The 23134-nt window shown below is 37.6% G+C and overlaps 1 protein-coding gene across 1 annotated transcript in view; it reads right to left on the minus strand.

Annotated features, from left to right (window-relative positions):
• LOC117336498 (serine/threonine-protein kinase tricorner-like) overlaps positions 1-23134 on the minus strand; it is a gene marked incomplete at its 5' end in the record, with an annotated part of 42399 nt that overhangs the window by 9085 nt on the left and 10180 nt on the right. The window contains 9 exons of the mRNA XM_033897089.1: positions 365-482; positions 1816-1877; positions 2760-2877; positions 3931-4085; positions 4392-4515; positions 6271-6354; positions 8095-8217; positions 16212-16263; positions 17851-17993. Of these exons, the coding sequence (XP_033752980.1) occupies positions 365-482; positions 1816-1877; positions 2760-2877; positions 3931-4085; positions 4392-4515; positions 6271-6354; positions 8095-8217; positions 16212-16263; positions 17851-17993 (979 nt within the window). The remainder of the gene's footprint in view (positions 1-364; positions 483-1815; positions 1878-2759; positions 2878-3930; positions 4086-4391; positions 4516-6270; positions 6355-8094; positions 8218-16211; positions 16264-17850; positions 17994-23134) is intronic.

Genomic DNA, 23134 nt, shown 5'->3' on the forward strand with positions numbered 1-23134 from the left:
ATAGATTAGCATACTTAGCAACAGATGTCCCCTACAAGCCCCTGCTCAAAATAGTAGCAGTGAACTTGACCTTGACCCAAAAACTCTTGAAACTCAAACTTGTCCAAGTTACTATGGTCTTTTATCATTGTCTGAAATTTCATCAAAATCCCTCAAGGAATGAAGCTGGTAGAGTGCCGACAAACTGACGTACAATCTTACATACTTACATATAAGACGTATGGAGAGGAAACCTAGTCCCCACAGTTTGACTGGTAGGGAAACGACAATAAGAAACAGAGCAAAACAATATGTCCTCCACACTTTGTTTGGGGGACATAATTACCATTAAGGTTAATAATTAGTTACCAAGGATCACACTCACCTATCATCATCTCATACATAATGACGCCGAGCGACCACCAATCACAGCTGCTTGTATAACCTGTCTGAAGAAACACTTCTGGGGCGATATAGTCCGGGGTGCCCACCGTGGAATATGCCTGTCAACATTATCAGATTTTAATTCTGATGGCCACTTCAAAAATCATATTGGTTTACCATATGCAGAGTTTCATACACTATATTTCAGGGTCAAATATGTACAGAATACACAATTACATACAGTTAATGCTGCTGATCAGGTTTATCTGCAGATTTAAGAGTCAATATTTTTTAATGAATTATGAATGGGAAACACACATGCAACATAAGTCATGTGTGGTTACAACTGCTATCAAAATAGTGATTTGAAAGTAGCAGTTTATGCACAGCACATAACAATTGACGAAACACTAAAAATTTGCTTGTTTCCCATATTGAGCCCTACCCCTGAAGCTAAACCTACTGTTTACACAAAATAGTTTAGACCAATACTTTCATTCCTACACATGAAGAAGAAATCTAAAGAATTTGCTGTATTTCTTCTATTGGGCCTAGCCCCTCAGCCTAGTTCCCCTTCACCCAAGGATTCTTAAGACCAAATTTGGTCAAAATCCATAAAAGTTGTTCATGACTATAATAGCAATTCTTATCAAAATTTTATGGAGGGACACCACACTACAGCACAAGCCCTCTTGGCCTTTGCCCAAGTGAGCTATTTAAAATGAAAGTCAAGCAAACAATTATTTTACATATTAGTGCAATACTTTGCAAAAGTACAAAATGTATCACCATTTGAGTTTAAAACATATTTGTGGACAAAATTAAATGAATTTCCTTCAGAAATGAGTAGTGCTTGTCCTCAGACATAAATGTACAAGTATATGTAGCTCTGGAGCGTGCCTAGTAACAACTTTTAACTGCTTCTATACAGATCCTGAACCACTTAACACTCCCTCCCAAATGCCACAGAAATGCAAAACGATCAGACCAACACAAACAATTCTAAATATAAACGAAAAACGATCAACAATGAACACAAAACAATATCCCCTATTGGGCCCCACCCCTCTAGCGCCAAGAGAGCCACACCCTTCGTTTCTACAACATTGGATCTTCTTTGCCCAATAATGCTCCGGATCAAATTTCATTAAAATCTATTCATGCATTCATGACTAGTAGCAATTCAAAATAAATGTTGACAGACGATGGATACCTGATGCAGTGCCATGGTATGAGCTCAGCAAACGATCTCAAATAGAGCAAATGCAAATGAAGCAACCTTCTGTGAATGTTAAACTATTCAGGGTCTGTAATACACATTCGAGGGGGACTTATATCTGATGTACCACTCCTGAAAACTGTCCTAACATCCACCCAAAACCACAGTCAGATACATCTACTAGTTTATATCTACTAATGCTGTTGGTAAAATAAAAACTGTTTCTGACGTACCAATGCCCGTCGATTCCTCTTCCAGCTCTCTGCCCTTCTCTTGGAATCCATAGGGTTGGAACCTTAAACAGGCAACAAACAAAATTAACCTATTTAAAATATTGTTACAAAAACCATCATTTTAATAATTTTTGAATCAGCTTATTTGTTTAATGTTTTTTTCCCAGATGAAGATATGCAAATTAGCAGATCATGCAAATAGATTTGGGGTTAACTTCTTCCAAGACACACGTGCATCACCCAGCAAGTCAAAAACGGATTAGAAGAATAATTTTGCAAGAATTAAAGTGTTATATGATTTACTGTTACACAGTTGATTTGCATTCATTGAAGACTTTGTTTTTTTTTAAAAAAGCAAATATTCTTCAATGACTAGAAATAACTGCATCATATCAGTGCAAGTAGTTAAATGTTTATTATTGGAACAAGACCTATTGAAAGAATCACACAATTCAGTCTGAATTAAGTTAGGGTTGAAGTTTGTTTGTGTTTGAAAATGACAGCAATAGCTGATGAAAAACAAGCATACGGTAGAGTACTGTACTAAACATATTGGCAAAGCACAAAATCCTTACAGTAACTATACAATATTAAGAATTTAAAACAAAGGTGCATTTCAAAAACATTAAAACAACTTCCTTATATCATCCCCATACAGCCATTGCCAGTCATTAACACTTTGAGACAGTAACATGCTACCTTACTCATTACCCGTATGATGCAATGTGCTGAGTGTAAACAATCATATCTTGGTGGTCGTAGTAAAAACATGGTTTTACCAATGCAGAACGAAATACAGCTATGATGATGTACCAAATAAATAAATCTCAATATGCAATGAAGTGGATTCCTCTGTATTAAAAACACGTAAGTCATTAGGACTACACACATCCCGTCTTGCTGCTAGCGACATATATATTGCTGGCTAGCCACATCCCACTTACTTTTGTTATAATCACAGAAGTCGCCCGCCTTGGCTTGGGACAGGTCTTTGTAGTAATCTGTTCTATGGGATTTTTTACGGCCTGTACATAGACCAAAGTCGGATAATTTGATATGTCCCTGAAATTTAAAAATAGATCAGAGTTATTTCAACACTCCACTGAATGAAATTTTGTACAATGGTATTCTTAAAGTGTCCAGTACACACAGCAAACCTACACTGGGATATTTTAGATACCTGGTTTGTATACCTGTTTATGGATGATGCTTAGGTGAACATGTTACCTTATCAAACAAACCTAACCCAGTACTACAAGTCATGCTATAACCCCTTTACTAGTCAATGTTTGATTTTCCAAGTTTGAGGAATAAGGAATTCGACTCATCAACACAACTTGATATCTTGATTATAAAACCTACACAGTTTCAAAGAGATCAGTAGAAAACTGTAAGAGAAGATCTTCAGACAAGATTCAAGTACATCAGTGAGGACCCTGTAATGTGTCTGTCTATACCTGAACTTAACCAAAGTCATATACTGACATAGAATTACTACTTATCTGCTGCAATTATACAAATTACACTATGACCTTGACCTTAACATAAGCAACTTTTAAAATTCCTATTGCACATCTGTATTTAACAGAATATCCTCATGCATGTGAGAATAGTTTTACGTAGTAAACATGTGATATATAGCGTTGGAAAGTGACATCGTTGTCGTCAGGTGGATGCCTTGTGGCGGTATGGGGAAAGTGGTTACTAATAAGGTAATATTTCTAATTCAAGTTCTGGATTGTAATAACTACTGATGTGAAAAGAAAGGTAAGTCAGTAGAAGGGACCTTTGGCCTAATGACCTTGACCTCTGACCAGATTTTTTTTTTTGATCTCAGTATGTATTTTTGTGAACTGAACCTTCATCTTGACCAAATTACATGTCAATGAGTCAATAAATACTTCAGTGGGAATTTGTGGATGGATCGACAGATGGGACATGAGAGTGATTGCTAAAGGTGTGTATCTCTGATATTGTGACATTTAAATTAGACAAACTATCGTCATTCTTACAAAAAAACTTTAAGAGAATCAGTTAAATTTCCCCTTTGGGTAGGCGAGCTTAAATCTATGATGGAGTGTGAAAATATATGGAAGCAGATATTTGTGACTTCACCTTGGCGTCTAAAAGTAAATTATCTGGTTTGATGTCCCTGTGTATGAAGCCCAGTTTGTGGATGGAATCGATGGACAACACTGTCTCAGACACATAAAACTGTGTCTGTTCCTCAGTTAGTGTGTCCTTCTTCATCAGCAGTGTCATCATATCTCCTGCAAAGGTCAAAGGTCAACATTCAATATAGTGGAAAGGCAGCAAACCCTACAACAGGTAGATTTATATTATAGAATAAAGAGCCCTAACTCACTACTGTTAAGAGACATTTAATCATAGAACTGTAGCAGTACAAGAGGCCCATGGGACCTGCATCACCTACCTATTGTAAACAAGTTAGCATTTATTCAAAGTTTTAATGGACTTACATATAATTACTTGCATTGTAAAACAGTGTGCAGAAAATTGTGCAACAACTACACAATTACTGATATACTCTACACATAAGTTACATTCATACAAACCTCCAGGCAGAAACTCCATTATGAGGTATAAGTTTTGTGCATCTTGGAAAGAGTAATACATTTTCACAACCCATTGATGATCTGCTTCTACCAGAACATCCCGTTCTGCTCGTACATGGGCCACCTGTAATATATCATAATGACGTACAAGTACATGGGCCACCTGTAATATATCATAATGACGTACAAGTAAATGCTAAAAGTTTCAGTTAGCGATTGTTCACTGACTTCCAAGATGTGGACGACACTCATTATTATTTTTTGACAATTAGTAATTTGTGTGAAAAACAAGAGGCCCATGGGGCCTGTATCGCTCACCTAGTTGGATTAGACCAAATGTCAAAATAATGTTCATATTCAATTTGTTTTATTTGTAAATCTCTAACAGCGCTATATATGGTCATAGTGTGGAAATCCGAACTGCTTTAAAGATTAATGAAGTCCAGACTCTCTAAGGTCTGAAAGACCTCAAGAATTGTTTTTAGAACATGCATGCATTCATCACTTCATGACTAGTAGCGATTTAAAGAAATTACCTTTATTTCCCCTATTGGGCCCCACTCTTTTGGCCCCTCGGGGGTCAGAGTCACCAATTATGCAAAATCTGTTCCCCTTCCCCCAAGGATGTTTCTGACCAAATTGGGTTCAAATCCATTCATAACTTTACGACTAGTAGCGATTTAAAGGAATTACCTCTATTTCCCCTATTGGGCCCCGCCCCTTTGGCCCCTTTGGGGTCAGAGCCACCATTTATGCAAAATCTGTTCCCCTTCCCCCAAGGATGTTTCTGACTAAATTGGGTTCAAATCCATTCATAACTTTATGACAAGTAGCGATTTAAAGGAATTACCTCTATTTCCCCTATTGGGCCCCGCCCCTTTGGCCCCTTTGGGGTCAGAGCCACCATTTATGCAAAATCTGTTCCCCTTCCCCCAAGGATGTTTCTGACTAAATTGGGTTCAAATCCATTCATAACTTTATGACAAGTAGCGATTTAAAGGAATTACCTCTATTTCCCCTATTGGGCCCCGCCCCTTTGGCCCCTTTGGGGTCAGAGTCAGCATTTATGCAAAATCTATTCCCCTTCCCCCGAGGATGTTTCTGACTAAATTGGGTTCAAATCCATTCATAACTTTATGACAAGTAGCGATTTAAAGGACTTACCTCTATTTCCCTTATTGGGCGCCGCCCCTTTGGCCCCTCGGCAGTCAGAGTCACCATTTATGCAAAATCTGTTCCCCTTCCCCCAAGGATGTTCCTGACCAAATTTGGTTCAAATCCATTCATAACTTTATGACAAGTAGCAATTTAAAGGAATTACCTCTATTTCCCCTATTAGGCCCCGCCCCTTTGGGGTCAGAGCCACCATTTATGCAAAATCTTTTCCCCTTCCCCTAAGGATATCTCTGACCAAATTGGGTTAAAATCCATTCATAACTTTATGACTAGTAGCGATTTAAAGGAATTGCCTCTATTTCCCCTATTGGGTCCGCCCCTCCAGCCCCTGGGGGGTCAGAGCCACCATTTATGCAAATTCTGATCCCCTTCCGCCAAGGATGTTTCTGACCAAATTTGGTAAAAATCCAATAAGAACTTTTTGACTAGTAGCGATTTGAAGCAAATGTTGACGGACGGACGACAGACGGATGACGGACGGACGCCGCGCCATGACATAAGCTCACCGGACCTTCGGTCCAGGTGAGCTAAAAATTACAACTGTTGCATCTTTTACAAGTGTTAATACTTATATCTATATATATAAACTTATTTAGTTTTCACAATTATTTCAGTAGTAGAAGCCTGCAGATGCTAGAACCAGGCCTCTGCTTCCCATTTGAAACAATTTTTATCAAACATATACATTGTAAGACAAATTTACCTGGTCTTTATCTAACATATCCTGTTTTCGGAGAATCTTCATTGCATACACATGTCCTGTGTCCTTTTTCTGTACTAGACGTACCTGTGGAAAAAAGCAAACAAAACAGTGAGGATGCATTTATTAGAAAGCCATTTTTTTTTTTAATTTGGGAAAGGACATGAATTGAAGTTGAATATGGTTGTAAAGAGGTTTGGAGGATTGATAATCACAGTACAGTGGATATAAAAACCCTCAACAATTTATAACTCGCAGAACTACAGGAAAGTAATAGACATATACAGAACTACAGTAACGTAATAGACATATACAGAACTACAGGAACGTAATAGACATATACAGAACTACAGGAATGTAATAGACATATACAGAACTACAGGAACGTAATAGAAATATACAGAACTACAGGAACGTAATAGACATATACAGAACTACAGGAACGTAGTAGACATATACAGAACTACAGGAACATAATAGACATATACAGAACTACAGGAACGTATATACGTAATAGACATATACAGAACTACAGGAACGTAGTAGAAATATACAGAACTACAGGAACGTAGTAGACATATACAGAACTACAGGAACGTAGTAGACATATACAGAACTACAGGAACGTAATAGACATATACAGAACTACAGGAACGTATATACGTAATAGACATATACAGAACTACAGGAACGTAGTAGAAATATACAGAACTACAGGAATGTAATAGACATATACAGAACTACAGGAACGTAATAGACAGTACAGTGGATATAAAAACCCTCAACAATTTATAACTCGCAGAACTACAGGAAAGTAATAGACATATACAGAACAACAGTAACGTAATAGACATATACAGAACTACAGGAACGTAGTAGAAATATACAGAACTAGAGGAACGTAATAGACATATACAGAACTACAGGAACGTAATAGACATATACAGAACTACAGGAACGTAATAGACATATACAGAACTACAGGAACGTATATACGTAATAGACATATACAGAACTACAGGAACGTAGTAGAAATATACAGAACTACAGGAAGGTAATAGACATATACAGAACTACAGGAACGTAATAGACATATACAGAACTACAGGAACGTAATAGACATATACAGAACTACAGGAGCGTAATAGACATATACAGAACTACAGGAACGTAATAGACATATACAGAACTACAGGAACGTAGTAGAAATATACAGAACTACAGGAACGTAATAGACATATACAGAACTACAGGAACGTAATAGACATATACAGAACTACAGGAACGTATTAGAAATATACCTGATTTGTTCCTTATTGTATATAACCAATGTCCTAATTATAATCACCCTATATGTAACATAGGCCAGGGCTACTTCCTAACACACATTTGTTGTCAATCATTCCTGTAGGGCTAGTAAATACCGTTCAATATCTTTTGTTTCTCAACCCTTATTTGGGAACCTTTATTGACATCTCGATCTTGTAACCCACCCTACCATTGGACCCTCCCACTCAATGCTGGCATGTGCAATTTCAGGAAGATTTACTACCTAACAACCTATATTTTACCACCCTTACCATCCTATAAAGGAAATAAACTGAAAACTGTATGTTAAGTCTGTATGTACAAGAGACCTGTACATGTGTACATCCATAATACACTGTGGTCAATACTGCACAGTGTGACTGGGGCTTTATCTCAGGATCGTGACTAGTCAAAATAGATCACTACTCCAAACCGAACCCTCTCTAAGCTGACCAAATATAATATGAAGCATGGCTGTTTGTTGTTTAAAAGCTATAACATCAAAATCTATAAGCTTACTTCACCAAAGGCACCACGTCCTATAACTTTTATTGGAGCGAAATCATCTATATCTAGGCGAGATCGCTTTAGTCTTAAGAACTCGGTCTCCTTTGTAGCATGTTGTTGTCGCCGTTCATTTTTCTGCAAAATACAAAAAAATATATATTAACCAGTCAATGTCAATTTAACAAATATATGTTCAAGTTCAAAAGCTGGTTTGGTTTAGTATCAAATACATATAATGCTATATAGATACACAGTTAAACAAACCTTAGGATTTGACCGAGGTGATCAAGATTTGTGTGTCACACTTTGGTTCTGTGAACAGTTATGTCATTATCTTGATGAATTGACCATCTATTTCTGGTCTCAGTTTTGTGGTCTGGCATTCTTGGGTTTGCACTAAGAGAAATTATGGACAGTCTAGATTCTGATGTCAAAGATCCAAGTTCTTTTAAGAGTTTGTAGTGCATTATTAATGAAGGATTCCCTCTCTAGAAAACCGTTTCCTGAGTTTGAGTTTAATTTTGAAGTCTGGGATATGGGGAGTTGTTCTTAATGTTACAATGGGTACAGGTTTCAGCAACACTGCCCTAGTTTTACTTGTTGTTTGACAATAACTGACACATAATTAAAGTCTCATGGTACTATCTGGTACTATCAAATCAAAACACCTTATAACCAATATCAAACTTGAAATGTTTATAGTCTGTCTAATATAACCACAAAACCTGGGTCATAGGAAAACTTCTCATTGTACCCATCCACCAAGTGCCCTACTACACTTGTCCATGCAGTTTTCATTTCAACTTGATTTTCTACGTCCTATTTACATAATGCCATGTATTCTAGATTAAAGCAAACATTCAATTTGTTTTTTCAGCAAACAATCAAATCTATTTAACAAGAGGCACAGAGGGCCTGAATCTCTGCATGGCCAATCAGGAATAATGGCATATTAACTACTACTGATTTTCCTGTTGACTGTACATTATGTTAGTGATTATAGTCAGTAAACGGTATTGAAATTCCAACAAGAGGCCCAATGGGCCTGGATTTTATTGCTCACCTGCTTCTTATGCAACCTTGAAGTATTTTTTTTTTAAATGTGATCATGTTCACAGGGTCCAAAGGCAATCAAGCTACAAAGGGCCAAAACTCTGTAAGTTACAACTGAATTGGCCCAAATGGCAAACATGTCAGAGATCTAATAAATAAAAGATTACATTACACCTTTCAAGATATTCTGTTCATATTTACTGAAGTGATCATGTTCACAAGATCCAATGGTAGTAAAATACCAAGAGCCATAACTCTGTAAATTACATTTAAATTTGCCCGATTGCCGAACATGAATGATTATATATATCAAACATTAACATAGGGACATAAAAATGTGACAACATTTGTCAAACTGCACCATGTGCACATGCACATTTCATCTATCAGATCCTTATATTTTATCTGCACCACATGCACATTTCATCTATCAGATCCTTATATTTTATCTATCACTGGACAGAAAAAACCCACACAGTATATGTCAAAATGTTACATCCATTTTAATTATACAGGCCTAACCAAACACAATTCTGTTTGTCAAACTTCTGAAGACATAATAGCTCAAATAGGGGCGTTATTAAATAGGACGAGCTATCTTGTTATTGACAAATAAGCTGTGCTATGGCAGATCCTGAAGCAGCTGGTCCGTCACAATCAATACTTCTAACCTTGGACCAACATCTCTTAACTGACAGACATAAGCTAACCTCATTCAATATCTCAATTCCACCGCATCATTTAGCCTGTATCAAGGTGTACCAGGTGTTAGAGATCGTGGTCTGGGATGAAGATCCTTATACTTAGTCGGTCATTACTTACACTGTCTAGTATAAAGACAGGCTAGATCTATTATCTACAACTTATATATTAATAAGGTAACAATCAAGACAATCTATACAGCTCCACCTCCAGTCAAAATGATGAACTACTATAAAGGACAAATAAGTCCCACTTCAGTACTTTATATATGTGCTCACAAACAAAATTTGTCAACAAGAGTACCGTGGGGCGGACCAATATACACCCATCGAATGCCATAAAGAGGTGTAGTGTTGCATTGAAATAAGATTTGCATCACCTTATGAGTTGTTACACAGTGCTCTAGATAAAGGGCCTACAAGCGTAATATGTATGCCTTAAAATTCCCCTAGAAAACAAGAGGCCCATGGGGCCTGTATCGCTCACCTGGTTGGATTTGACCAAATGTCAAAATAATGTTCATGTTCAATTTGTTAATACATATACAAAAATGTACTCTCTGAAAGACCATATGGATTATTTTTACAACATAATGGTGTTTAAAGAAACTTAGTCCTTTAGGGTGGGGAAAACCCTTTGGCCTATTTTTACATAAGAATTGTGTTTATCCCTTAATGCCCAGCGCTACTATACATAGTTATGGGATTGAGGGTCACAGTAACCATTTATGCAAAATCTGTTCCCCCATCACCACGGATATATCGATGTTTCTGACCAAATTGGGTTAAAATCCATTTAAAACTCTATGACTGATAGCAATTAAAAGACTAATCTCTATTTCCCCTACTTGGCCCCGCCCCTTAGGCCCCTAGGGGTACAGAGTAAAAATTCATATAAACTCTGTTCCCCCTTCCCTCAAGGATGTTCCTGACCAAATTTGGTGAAAATACTTTAGGACTAGTAGCGATTTAAAGGAGTAACCCTATTTCCCCTATTTGGCCCCGCCCCTCAGGCCCCTGGGGGTTGAGAATAAAGATTTAAACAAACTCTGTTCCTCTTCCCCAAAGGATGTTCCTGACCAAATTTGGTTCAAATTCATTAATAACTTTTTAACTAGTAGCGATTTAAAGGATTAACCCTATTTCCCCTATTTCCCCTATTTGGCCCCGCCCCTCAGGCCCCTGGGGGTTCAGAGTAAAAATGTATACAAACTCTGTTCCCTTTCTGCCAAGGATGTTCCTGACCAAATTTGGTGAAAATCCATTCAATACTTTAGGACTAGTAGCAGTTTAAAGAAAAAGTTGACCTAACTCGATGTACGCTTCAAGACTTGTTTCAGGAGCTGTAGTCCGACTGCAAGTGCTTATATAAGCACTTTAATAACTCAGATCACTAATAACATGATGCGCACCGTGTGAATAGCAACAAGCTTATAGATGGCCCAGAGTAAGCTGACAGTATTTTTCAGAACTAAATCATCCGTCAATGAAAGCCAGATTATTGTCAAAGGTATTATAGACAAAATTATTAAAAACGATTTGTAAAAGTAAACAACACTTCAAAATTCATTCAACAACTGCAAAAGCATGGAGCCTATTATTTCTTATCTGGAGCACTGGTTGTATGTGGCATGATTGAAACCTTCTCCTGACTTGTCATCTGTTTTGACATATATGCATTATCACACAATTTCTTGTGACTTGTCATCTGTTTTGACATATATGCATTATCACACAATTTCTTGTGACTTGTCATCTGTTTTGACATATATGCATTATCACACAATTTCTTGTGACTTGTCATCTGTTTTGACATATACGCATTATCACACAATGTTACCAGAGCCTATTGTTAGTTTCTTAACACAGGTGAAGTAAAATATTAGGGTCTATAACTTAGAATAAAATGTACAAGTTTAAGTCTACAAACCATAAATTTTGCTTTGATCTGTAACCTTGCACAAATATTTTTTATTATATTAGATAATCAAATAATTGTTATCATGTACAATTAATTTCTTTGTTATTATTTACTGTATTGTTTGTTTTCGACCATGTTATCAAGCATACAGCTGATGATACTTGGGTATTTTGTCTCCATATACAAACGGACACGGATAAATCGAACCATCGGATAAGTCGAATATTTTGCTTTGTCCCGTCGACTTCGACTTATCCGATTTTTACTGTAGTTCCTCAACAAACAAAAGGAAATGTACTCCATTCGTAGGAAGAAACATGGAACTCTTAACACCCTTCCATCCATGTTGATCTTACTTAATTACAAATAGATCTCGAAAAGAAGAAAAAGAACAAACTTCAGTTAATCTTGACCCCTAAGTCTTTTTATTATAATTCACATGTTTGGTTGTCCTTTGGCTATAAAAAGTTTCTGCTAAATTTCATTGAAATTGGTTCAGCGGTTTAGGAGAATTTGAACATGTGAAACTTAACAGTGTTATTTATCCAGAATAAAATAAATCATCAATGAACACTCTAAAAAGACTGTACTTCACTTCGGCAAAAAAAAAATGACTATTAATCATAAAAAAAAAGAAATTTCCCCCACTTGCCATAATTTGCCAATTGTTAAATTCTACACTTGATTGATGACAAGAGATGTCATCCACTGACCTTCTGATTGCATTGGTGACCAGCTGAACATCAGAACACAATGTTGCCTGTGGCTGTCTGTTTGTGTGGCCTGACTGTACTTGTGACCATAATATACAGAACCAGAGAAGTACAGTCATCAATATCAATCAGAACCTTAGTTCCACTTATCTTCACCTGTCAACACTGCTAAACAACCAATACCAGTATGTATAATTCTCAAACTATTTGATGAATACCCACATCAAGACAGAAATCATTTACATCTACAATGATTTTGAAATCACAAAGCACCAATTGCAAGAATGCATTTTAAACAAGAGGCCCAAGGACATCAAAGAAATCATCTGACTTTCATTAAAGTTTGATTTTTACTTGAAATACAAAATATGACAAAAATCTCAAAGACAAGGATAATCTAAATTTGCTGTATACTATTATTTCTATATGATCATGAGCTATAATAAACTTTACCCTTTCAAAGAGATTGGGGGGATGTCTCATGATCCCCGTCTTGGTTATTGAGAAGTTGAACATGTATGACTAAGCATGCTACAGGCTATATAAAAGGTCTGGATCTCTTGGACATAAAGAAGTTGTTAAGATTTTAGTCTCTTTGGCCCTTGCGCTCTCAAAGAAATGTCAAGGTCATTCATTTAGCCCCCCGCCCCCTCATGATCAAGGTGCTACAGGTCAAATATCAGGTGTCTGGGCCTCTTGGTTATTGAGAAGAGGTCAATTTAAAGATTTCATCAGATTCACCCCTATGACCTTAGATGTAGTTCAAGGTCATTCATTTGAACACACTTGGTAGCACTTCAGCCCAGCATGCTACAGGCTATCTGGTCTCTGAGCCTATTAGTTATTAGGAAGAAGCTGTTTAAAGCCAAAAATTGAGGAAAGACAGCAAACCATTTAGAGGACAGACACTGCAATTATCCAGCTAGGATTTGAAAAGGGCAGGGCGCAGGGTGAAAAAACGGGCTTTTTTGCGCACGACATCTTTTCCGCGATAATATATCCATTTGAGTGATTCATATATATATATAAATATGTTTCCACACTATATTCAGGCAGTTTAGTTTGTAGTACAAGATGATTATAGTACTGTATTTGTATCTCTAATAAAAAGTCCACATTGTCCGCCTTTGGGCCAGGTGAGCTAAAAACATTATTTAGGTCAACAATATGCAGTCACACAGTACAAGCAATATGATAGATGTTCTATGTCAACATATCATTGCATAACAAAGCACCCACAAGCTACAGACAGGGAATAAATAATGTGTATGTAAAATAGTAAATACTCCTACATCTGGAAGCAATGCAGTTTTTATTTTGTTTGTGACCGTGAAACGACCCTGTGCCCACTTAACAACAGTTGGCGCGCAATGCTTTGTTAATCATTCAAGTTATGTAACCCATCATGTCACAGCCTAATAAATTTCTCTGACAGTGTCAAGTTGTATGCATAAAACATCTTGATGAATTAACAGCTCTAGTATAGTAGACTTGCACAAGATCATTCCATCTCATTGTAATAAAGATTGGAGCCCGTATCTGCTATGTTAATATTGTTTTATCCCATCATTACATGTGAGCTACATCACATGCGATCTAGATTTTTTTTTATTGTTGAGGCAGACTCACTGAATACTGATTGCTTCAGTACTCTCTGTCTCTACCGAGTTGGTCTGTTACATAATCCATTTGTAATGAACCTCAATCGATGTGAAGGTTTTATTTTATCATTGGCTGTGGTGACCTAGAGCACAAGACCCTCAGCCAGTGCCAATAATCTGAATGCCACTAGTTGTTTTTAGTATTTCTGAGCTTTGCTGGAGACAACATGCTTACACATAGATTTGTTAAAGTGCATGTTCCCCAAGGCCAATGATCCATCAATGGGGAAAATAATGTTCCATAATGTAGTGAGATTTTAACTTTTGTAGTGAGGATTTTGTTTGTTTTTGTTTAATGTCCTATTAACAGCCAGGGTCATTTAAGGGCGTGCCAGGTTTTGGAGGTGGAGGAAAGCCGGAGAACCCGGAGAAAAGCCACCAGCCTACGCGTACGGTCAGTACCTGGCAACTGCATGCCCCACCTAGGTTTCGAACTAACTCGCAACCCAGAGGTGGAGGGCTAGTGATAAAGTGTTGGGACACTTTAACCACTCGGCCACCGTGTAGTGAGGAAAGAGATGGGTTATGGCATCGAAAAAAAGTTAGGGAAATTGAAGGGCAGTAGGGAGAAGGGGGAGGGGCAGCATAGAACACTGAAGTTGAGGGGTAGTATAGGACACTGAATTGGAGGGGCATCCTAGGACACTGAAGTGAAGGGGCAGTATAGGACACTGAAGTGGAGGGACAGCCTAAGACACTGAGGTGGAGGGACAGCATAGGACACTGAAGAGGAGGGGCAGCATAGGACACTGAAATGGAGGGACAGCCTAGGACACTGAAATGGAGGGACAGCATAGGACACTGAAATGGAGGGGCAGCATAGGACACTGAAATGGAGGGACAGCCTAGGACACTGAAGTGGAGGAGCAGCCTAGGACACTGAAGTGGAGGGGCAGCATAGGACACTGAAATGGAGGGACAGCCTAGGACACTGAAGTGGAGGGACAGCCTAGGACAGTGAAATGGAGGGACAGCCTAGGACACTGAAGTGGAGGGGCAGCATAGGACACTGAAGTGGAGGGACAGCCTAGGACACTGAAGTGGAGGGGCAGCATAGGACACTGAAATGGAGGGACAGCCTAGGACACTGAAGTTGAGGAGCAGCATAGGGAACTGAAATGGAGGGACAGCATAGGACACTGAAGTGGAGGGGCAGCATAGGACACTGAAATGGAGGGACAGCATAGGACACTGAAGTGGAGGGGCAGCATAGGACACTGAAATGGAGGGGCAGCATAGGACACTGAAATGGAGGGGCAGCATAGGACACTGAAGTGGAGGGGCAGCATAGGACACTGAAATGGAGGGACAGCATAGGACACTGAAATGGAGGGACAGCATAGGACACTAAAGTGGAGGGACAGCCTAGGACACTGAAGTGGAGGGGCAGCCTAGGACACTGAAGAGGAGGGGCAGCATAGGACACTGAAATGGAGGGACAGCATAGGACACTGAAATGGAGGGACAGCCTAGGACACTGAAATGGAGGGACAGCCTAGGACACTGAAGTGGAGGGACAGCCTAGGACACTGAAGTGGAGGGACAGCCTAGGACACTGAAGTGGAGGGGCAGCATAGGACACTGAAATGGAGGGACAGCATAGGACACTGAAATGGAGGGGCAGCCTATGACACTGAAGTGGAGGGGCAGCATAGGACACTGAAGTGGAGGGACAGCCTATGACACTGAAGTGGAGGGGCAGCATAGGACACTGAAGTGGAGGGGCAGCATAGGACACTGAAGTGGAGGGACAGCCTAGGACACTGAAGTGGAGGGGCAGCATAGGACACTGAAATGGAGGGACAGCATAGGACACTGAAGTGGCAGAGTTAAATAGGGCTTGGAAGGTATTTGGATGAGGACAAATAGAAAGGAACAAATCATTTCAGATTCAAAGGAAAAGGTTTGGCTCTTGTTTTCTTTAGACCTAAAAGGGGTAGGGTCGGACAAGATTGAAAAGGGAAAGATTATTAAAGCCCAGCAGGACTGAAGCAGAAAAAGAAATGTCAGTTTTTGACTTTTCATTTAAATATCTTGCAATAAGAAACTATGTGGCATTTTGTATAAAGAAGAAACCTACCTGTTCATCTGAAAGTCCCTCCTTTTCCATGGATTGTTCAAGGAGCCGATACCTAGGAATATAAAAGATACACAATTAATATGATCATTCTCTTTTATCATAACAGGAGGTCCAATGGTCTTGTGTTGCTCAAATGCATCTAATGCAACTTTACACATACTAAGCTAATAATCACTTCATTCAAACATAAAAGTTTGGCTCAATATCAGGTCTCCAGCTGTATGCATCTGACCCATGTGACAGTGAAAATAGTTCAAGGTCATGATTCATTTGAAGATGATTGGTAGCCTTCATTCATAGAATTCCACAAGCTCGATCAATATCAGGTCTCTATACAGCCTGGTTGCAATGAGAAGAAGTTGCTTTTTAAGCAAATTTGACATCTGTGAACTTGAATAAAGTTCAACATTGATATTCATTTGAAAACAAGACATCCAATGGGTCTATAATGCTCACATGTTTCTAATGAGACCTTGAAGTTGTTCTAGTTCACGTCTATGCAGATGATAATTGACTTGTGACCTTGAATGTAGGTGTCATTATAATTCAAACAAATTAAGTAGCACTTCACAACAACAGTATTAGCACAATATTAGGTCTCTGGGCCCCATGGTTTTCGAGATGCATTTGTTTTAAAGATTTAAGCTTAAGATTTCAACCATGTGACCTTGATTGTAGGTCAAGGTCATTCATTTGAACAAATGTTGTAGCCCTTCACCCCCACCATGTTACACACCCAATATCCAGTCTCTGGGCCTTTTGGTCTTTGATAAGTTGTTAAAATGATTTTAGCCTATTTGACCCTTGGTTATAACCTTCAATATAGGTCAAGGACATTCATTTGAACAAAATTTAGCCCTTCTTTCCAGCATCATGTTACAGGCTTAATATAAAGTCTCTAGTGCTTATTGCGAAGAAGCTGTTTAAAGATTTTGGCGTATTTATATTGAATGAAAGACAAGGTCATTCATTTGAACAAACTGGCTCGTCCTTCACCACAAAATAATCAGCATTTCAACTTTCTGTATGACTTTCTTTTCCATACTACAATATTTAAAATCATTATGAATCACATCTATCAGAAAAGTTTACCGTTAACTCTTGGGAGTACAGCATAATTTCACATCAATATTACCTTTGTTGTAAACATATGATCAACACCTTATGATCTAGGACTAACCAATGACAACTCGAATACCTTGTATTTTTCAATTTTTATCATGGTCCCTTGGAGTTGGAGTCATCAGTCAGTGCCTATGTGGCTGTGAAATACAGTTGTATTTGTGTTGCAAACCCCTATTTCTTTTTGAACTGCAAGTTTCGCAGTTTATATTGGACAACTTGTCAGATCTAACAGGTTACTTGCTCTATATGGCACTAAAATTAACATTGTGCATAAATTTACCACTTTTTTCTCCAATTTTCACTTGATTGTATGAAAATGAGCTATGATGGACCATATTTACAAATTTCTCCTGTCCTTCTTGTTCAAGACAGTGTTTGCAGGACTATACATTTATAAGATTTTTTGTGTGTAAAGTGGAATGAGGAACAAACATTACCAGCTGGATATAGGCCATTTTTTACCCAATTCATTTTGATCATTATTATGAGACAGGGGTTGAGGGACTATATTTACCTGTTTTCTCTCTCCTCATTCTGTGAGAGGAGATTGGAGTAGTAGTTTTCAAGGGTAACCTTAGCTTTGGTAGCCTTGTCTTTGGTATGGTTACTTACTACAGGCGTCTGCTCCCCCACAGTGGCCATTTTGGAGCGGCGACTCTACAAAACAAAACATCATTATTGACTCTATATAACTGTGTGCATGGTATTAACAGACAATTACTTCTCTACTTGGTAAACGTAACACATGGATTTCTTCAGGCTTTAAAAAATATGAAAAATTGGAAGTTAAACAATATTGTTATTTAAGATAAGCAACCCAGATATCATACATCATTGTGTTTGTAAAATCACGTAAGCAATTTACACCCTTTATAGTTAGGTGTCCTGATATATAATTGCTCAATACACTGAATACTTTTGTCACTGCCCGAGTACATCATGTGAATCTCAGAAACCTTTAACTGAATCACAAGTCTGTATATGTATGTTATTTGTATCATGCTCTCTTTTGATTATTTCCGGATAAAACTGAAACAATGGACCTCTTGGTTATTAATCAGAATTAAAGTTGTTTTAAAGATTCTTACACGTTTGCCCCGCATAATCTTGAAAAAAGCCTCTAGGTCAAGGTCATTCTTTTAAACAACTTTTGTTGAAGCCTTTCATTAAAGAATGCTTTTGGCCTAATATCATCACCCTTGGTTTCTTGCTTATTAAGAGATCATTTAAAGATTTTACCCTTTTTGATCCCTGTGACCTTGAATGCAAGTCGAGATCATTCACTAGAAAAATCTTGGTTGCATATTAACCCAGCATTCTATAGGCACAATTATATCAGGTCCTTGGGCCTTCTGGTTTTTGAGAAGTCATTTAAACATTTTTGCACACTTGACCTTAAATGTGGTATATTTTTGGCATATTTCACCTGTGACTTTGAATGTAGATCAAGGTCATTCCTTTAAAAAAAAACTTGGTAGTTCTTCATTCAAGCATGCTCGATCCATACAGGCCCAGTATCAGGTCCCTGGGACTCTTGGTAATTGAGAAGATGTTTAAAGATTTTAGCATATTTGATACTAGTGTTCTTAATGTGGGTCAAGGTAACTCAAATTCATTTAAACAAATTTGGTAACACTTCACTATATAGTATGCTACAGACATAATAAAAAGTCTCTAGGCCTATTGAATTGGTTAAATATTTATTGAGATTTTGTACTTTTTTCAGTCAACCACTAATATTTTCAGCTGTTTTACCTGTTTTATGCACGTGCAATGCACTGCTGTAATCAATAGTTTGTGCATGCATATTAATTTTGATGCGTGAATCATCTACAGTTGTACGTAATGGGACAGGCTGTAGCATTTATGACCACTGTGACCTTGAAAGTCAGTCATTTGGACAAAATTGGTAGCCCTTCTATAAGCATGCTCAGGCCTCACATCAAGGTCCCTGGGCCTCTTGTTATTGAGAAGCTGAAGTAAAAGTTGACACAGGACAGACACTAAATGACTCACCATGGCATAAGCTCAATATATAGTCCTTCAGACATGGGATCATCATGATCATGAGCTAATAAATTCCCGAGGGGAAGATGTGAGACCCCAGGATCATAAAATTCACAAGTTCATAATATGAATATAGTATTTGCTTCTACTACGTCTTCGTGTTGGAAAGATGATTTTTGAAATTTCAGTCAATTTAACCCATTTTGACCCTTGTGCTACTCGAAAGCCACTTGGGGTCAGCTACGTGTGTAGGCCCATCATGTGCATATGAGCAAACTGCTATCCCATGCCAATATTTCCATAACCAATTGCAAGCTTGAGTTTTTTTCTTAAGTCAACAACTGATGGTCAAAAATATAATTTTCTCTACAAACTTTAGTAAAGTTTAACAGAGGGGAAACATGATACCCCTGGGTCATCAAATCCACAATTTTGGTGAAGCACCTGAAGACACATCAATCTATGAAGAGCATCTGGCATGAGTAGCTACATATATATATAATGGGAAGAAAATTTTGGAAATTCAGTCAATTTGACCTATTTTGGCGGCCACCCATCAGCCAATGGTGTCGTTTGAATTGAGGGCCAATATATGTGCATACATGGCCATGGCCATATACCATCAAAAAATGCCATCCTTTATTTCTAAGCTTTAAGTGTGTTGTAGCATTCAAAATAACCTAGGTAAAACAATATACATACATATACACAGACAAATGATGATCCTAATCAAGTGAATTAAATTTCTTTTGTTAGATAGTATTTACTGTAGAATATTAAAGTGAAATTTATTACCCCGGAAATTTATTACCCCATGAACTACCGGTGTAGTTCCTACACCGGTAAGTCAAACTGGGTCAACCACGAAATATGAGCCCTAATGAAATTTATCAACTATAAAGTACATCGGCAGGATATAGTAAATCTTACTTTCCATTCAAGATATGATATGACCAAGAAGTGTATATTCTGATCACAAAGCCATATATAGATTATCACCCCACCCCCAGGTACACTGAATTAATCACATGAACATCATGATGATAAATAATGAACATCAAAAGATTCCTGAGTACTGTGCAATATCATCATAACTGATCATCGTAACTGATCATGATAGTTTGTGCAACAGAAAATATCAGCCAGCTATAGGGTCAAAGACCTCTGATCAATTGGACAGACTATTGGATGTATGCATGTAAACTTAATTTAAACAAACCACATAATTGTACAGCTCACACAGACATGCAGACATCACAGCATATACACATGACCTTCACCAGGCCTTTTGTCCAGCTGTATGTATCATACATCTAAGGATGACACAAACCAGGCAAGTATATATATATATACAACATCATCATGTCATCAAATGTGTATCATAACTTATAAAGTCAAACACAGCTTGGACATAAAGTCAACAGGTCTCGCTTCACCTTATTTCCAATCATAAAACACAATATTGGGGTCATGTAAAGGTCATTTAATGTCTTCAACTTTTAACACATCTGTAATGTTTCCCTGACAAGCCTGTCAACTTTGATAAAGGGCTTAAAATTATAAGTACACCATGTTGTTATATTTGTTAAAATGTTTCACTGTCATGGTCTAGTGATATTTGATTCCTTATATTCATCCTTCTGTTGGTGTCAGCTATAAATACATTACATAAGGCTTAGAATTTGTTGTTTTGGGTGTTTTTCGGTTCAGAATTTTAGTATGTAGAAAAATATAAAGACATGACTAGTGCTTCTATGGACGCTACCAGGTGTTTTCTTCATGTTTCAGGCATTGAATAACACTATAGCAGCATATAACAAAATATATAAATCTTGTTACTTGAGGTTATCGTTTTGTTTGGCTAGTCTGAATTTTCTGACAATCTTGCAATATGTATATAGCTACAAGGCAGTTTTAAAAATGTATTAACATATGAACCCTTCAGAATAAAGTTGGGCTAGCGCAGATGCTTTTTCCAAATCAATGCGTGTTTATTATCCGACGTTGTGTCGGCTGTGAGATTCTCGAACTATCTTATATTCAGAGTGTACTCTATAACCAAAGTAATTCCACATTCGAAAGTAGACTATACGTAGGGAGCATCCTTCATAATTGTTTGGTCCAATTCCATCTTCCTCACAATTGGGTATCATTTAAACTGTAGGATTAATTACCAGTGCATGATGAAACAGCTAAGCCACCCTGAAGCACATACTGTAGTTTGGAGTTATTATACTGTTCAACAACACCACAGTTTGCTCTTTCACCTCTTCCAGGTATGATTTTATATCAAACAAAAGATGATACGGTAAATGTATCAACATAGGTTATGGCATTTAATTACCTGTAATGAGATACACACTAATAGCATTTAGCAGTAAACACTTGGATAATAATATTTATTCAAGCTAAAAAACTTCAACAACACCCCAACAACCTATGTTCGACATCTGATACAAAAGTATCGAACACACTGGGTATTGCTAAAGCAATTAATGTGGCCAACCAGTCCCCACTAGCTATAATGTATACACTGTAATGATTTATAAAGATGGTACCCGTTGGTGTTCATTTGGGAAAATGAACAGTTTACCATAATTAGCTTGTAAATCATTTGAACATATATCAGTACAAGAAACATTGTAATGTTAGTATTTTGACTGGGGAATCATACAAAATGAAAGTGGGTTTTCTAAAAATAGCAATGGCGACAATTACCTTACAAAAATGTTGTGTAATAACGTTATAAAATGGCCCCCATGGCTGCCATGCTGAACTTTTTATCATGCCAAAAGATAAGAACATTTGTCCTCTTCCCTTCCTTTAACATCCTCACCAATTCCCAGCTAGATGGCACCAATGAAGACCAGTATCAATATTGAGGTCAGGACCATCACAGGATCATTTCAGCAAAGTTAGAGGTAAATCCAACTGCAGGTGAAACTTTGAGAAAAAGTTTGAAATGTGAAATGTTTATAAACACTGGACAGCAAGGGACGAAATACATTGGATATAGGTCATGCTGACCTATGGGTCAGATGATCTAAAAAATTAAATATAAGTGTACTCTGAAAGTCTTACCCCCATGGTTCCAATGCTATATAACACCTGTACCACACCTGGTCAACTTCAATGTACTCCCTTCCCCATAGGCCATCTCTGTAGAAATGTAGAAAATCAATTCCCATTGCTGGATGATGATTTAGGTACATTAGGTAGTAAAATGCTTTGTCACACAGGCCACTGTTTAACATACAGTAGTCATGGAAGCCTAATGCAATTGGTGGTGAAGCACTTTTATTAGGACTGCAGCTCTAGATCTACTGACTGTAATCTACAGGCCAAGGTCACCTAGTCTACACCTTATGTTGGTAAATAACAATGGCTGAAATAATATATTACCACAGCTTCATCCACTTAAACCTTTATATATCTAGAATAACTTGTTAAAACAAGCATCTACTAATCTGGATACCTGTCTATTCCGATCCCTCTGTAATGTTTGGTTCTGGCGTTTTTTCTCTTAAATATATGGTAGTCAATAATCTGTGAAATCTGGCCGTCTCATTGATTTAAGTCCCCATGGGTGTCGAACATAAAAATTGATTCCCATGGAAATCTTTTAATTTATTGATTAACAAGAGATTACAGAGGGATCTTGGTGCCCACCATCAAATGATCTGTATCAGTCAAATGAAAGAGTAATCTTTTCTCTTCTTTTCCCTTCTTTCACTCTTCCTTTAAAACATTTAATAACTTTATATAACACTATATATAGCAGAAGCGACCTG

Source organism: Pecten maximus, chromosome 10 (genome assembly GCF_902652985.1).
Source record: "Pecten maximus chromosome 10, xPecMax1.1, whole genome shotgun sequence".
NCBI lineage: Eukaryota > Metazoa > Mollusca > Bivalvia > Pectinida > Pectinidae > Pecten > Pecten maximus.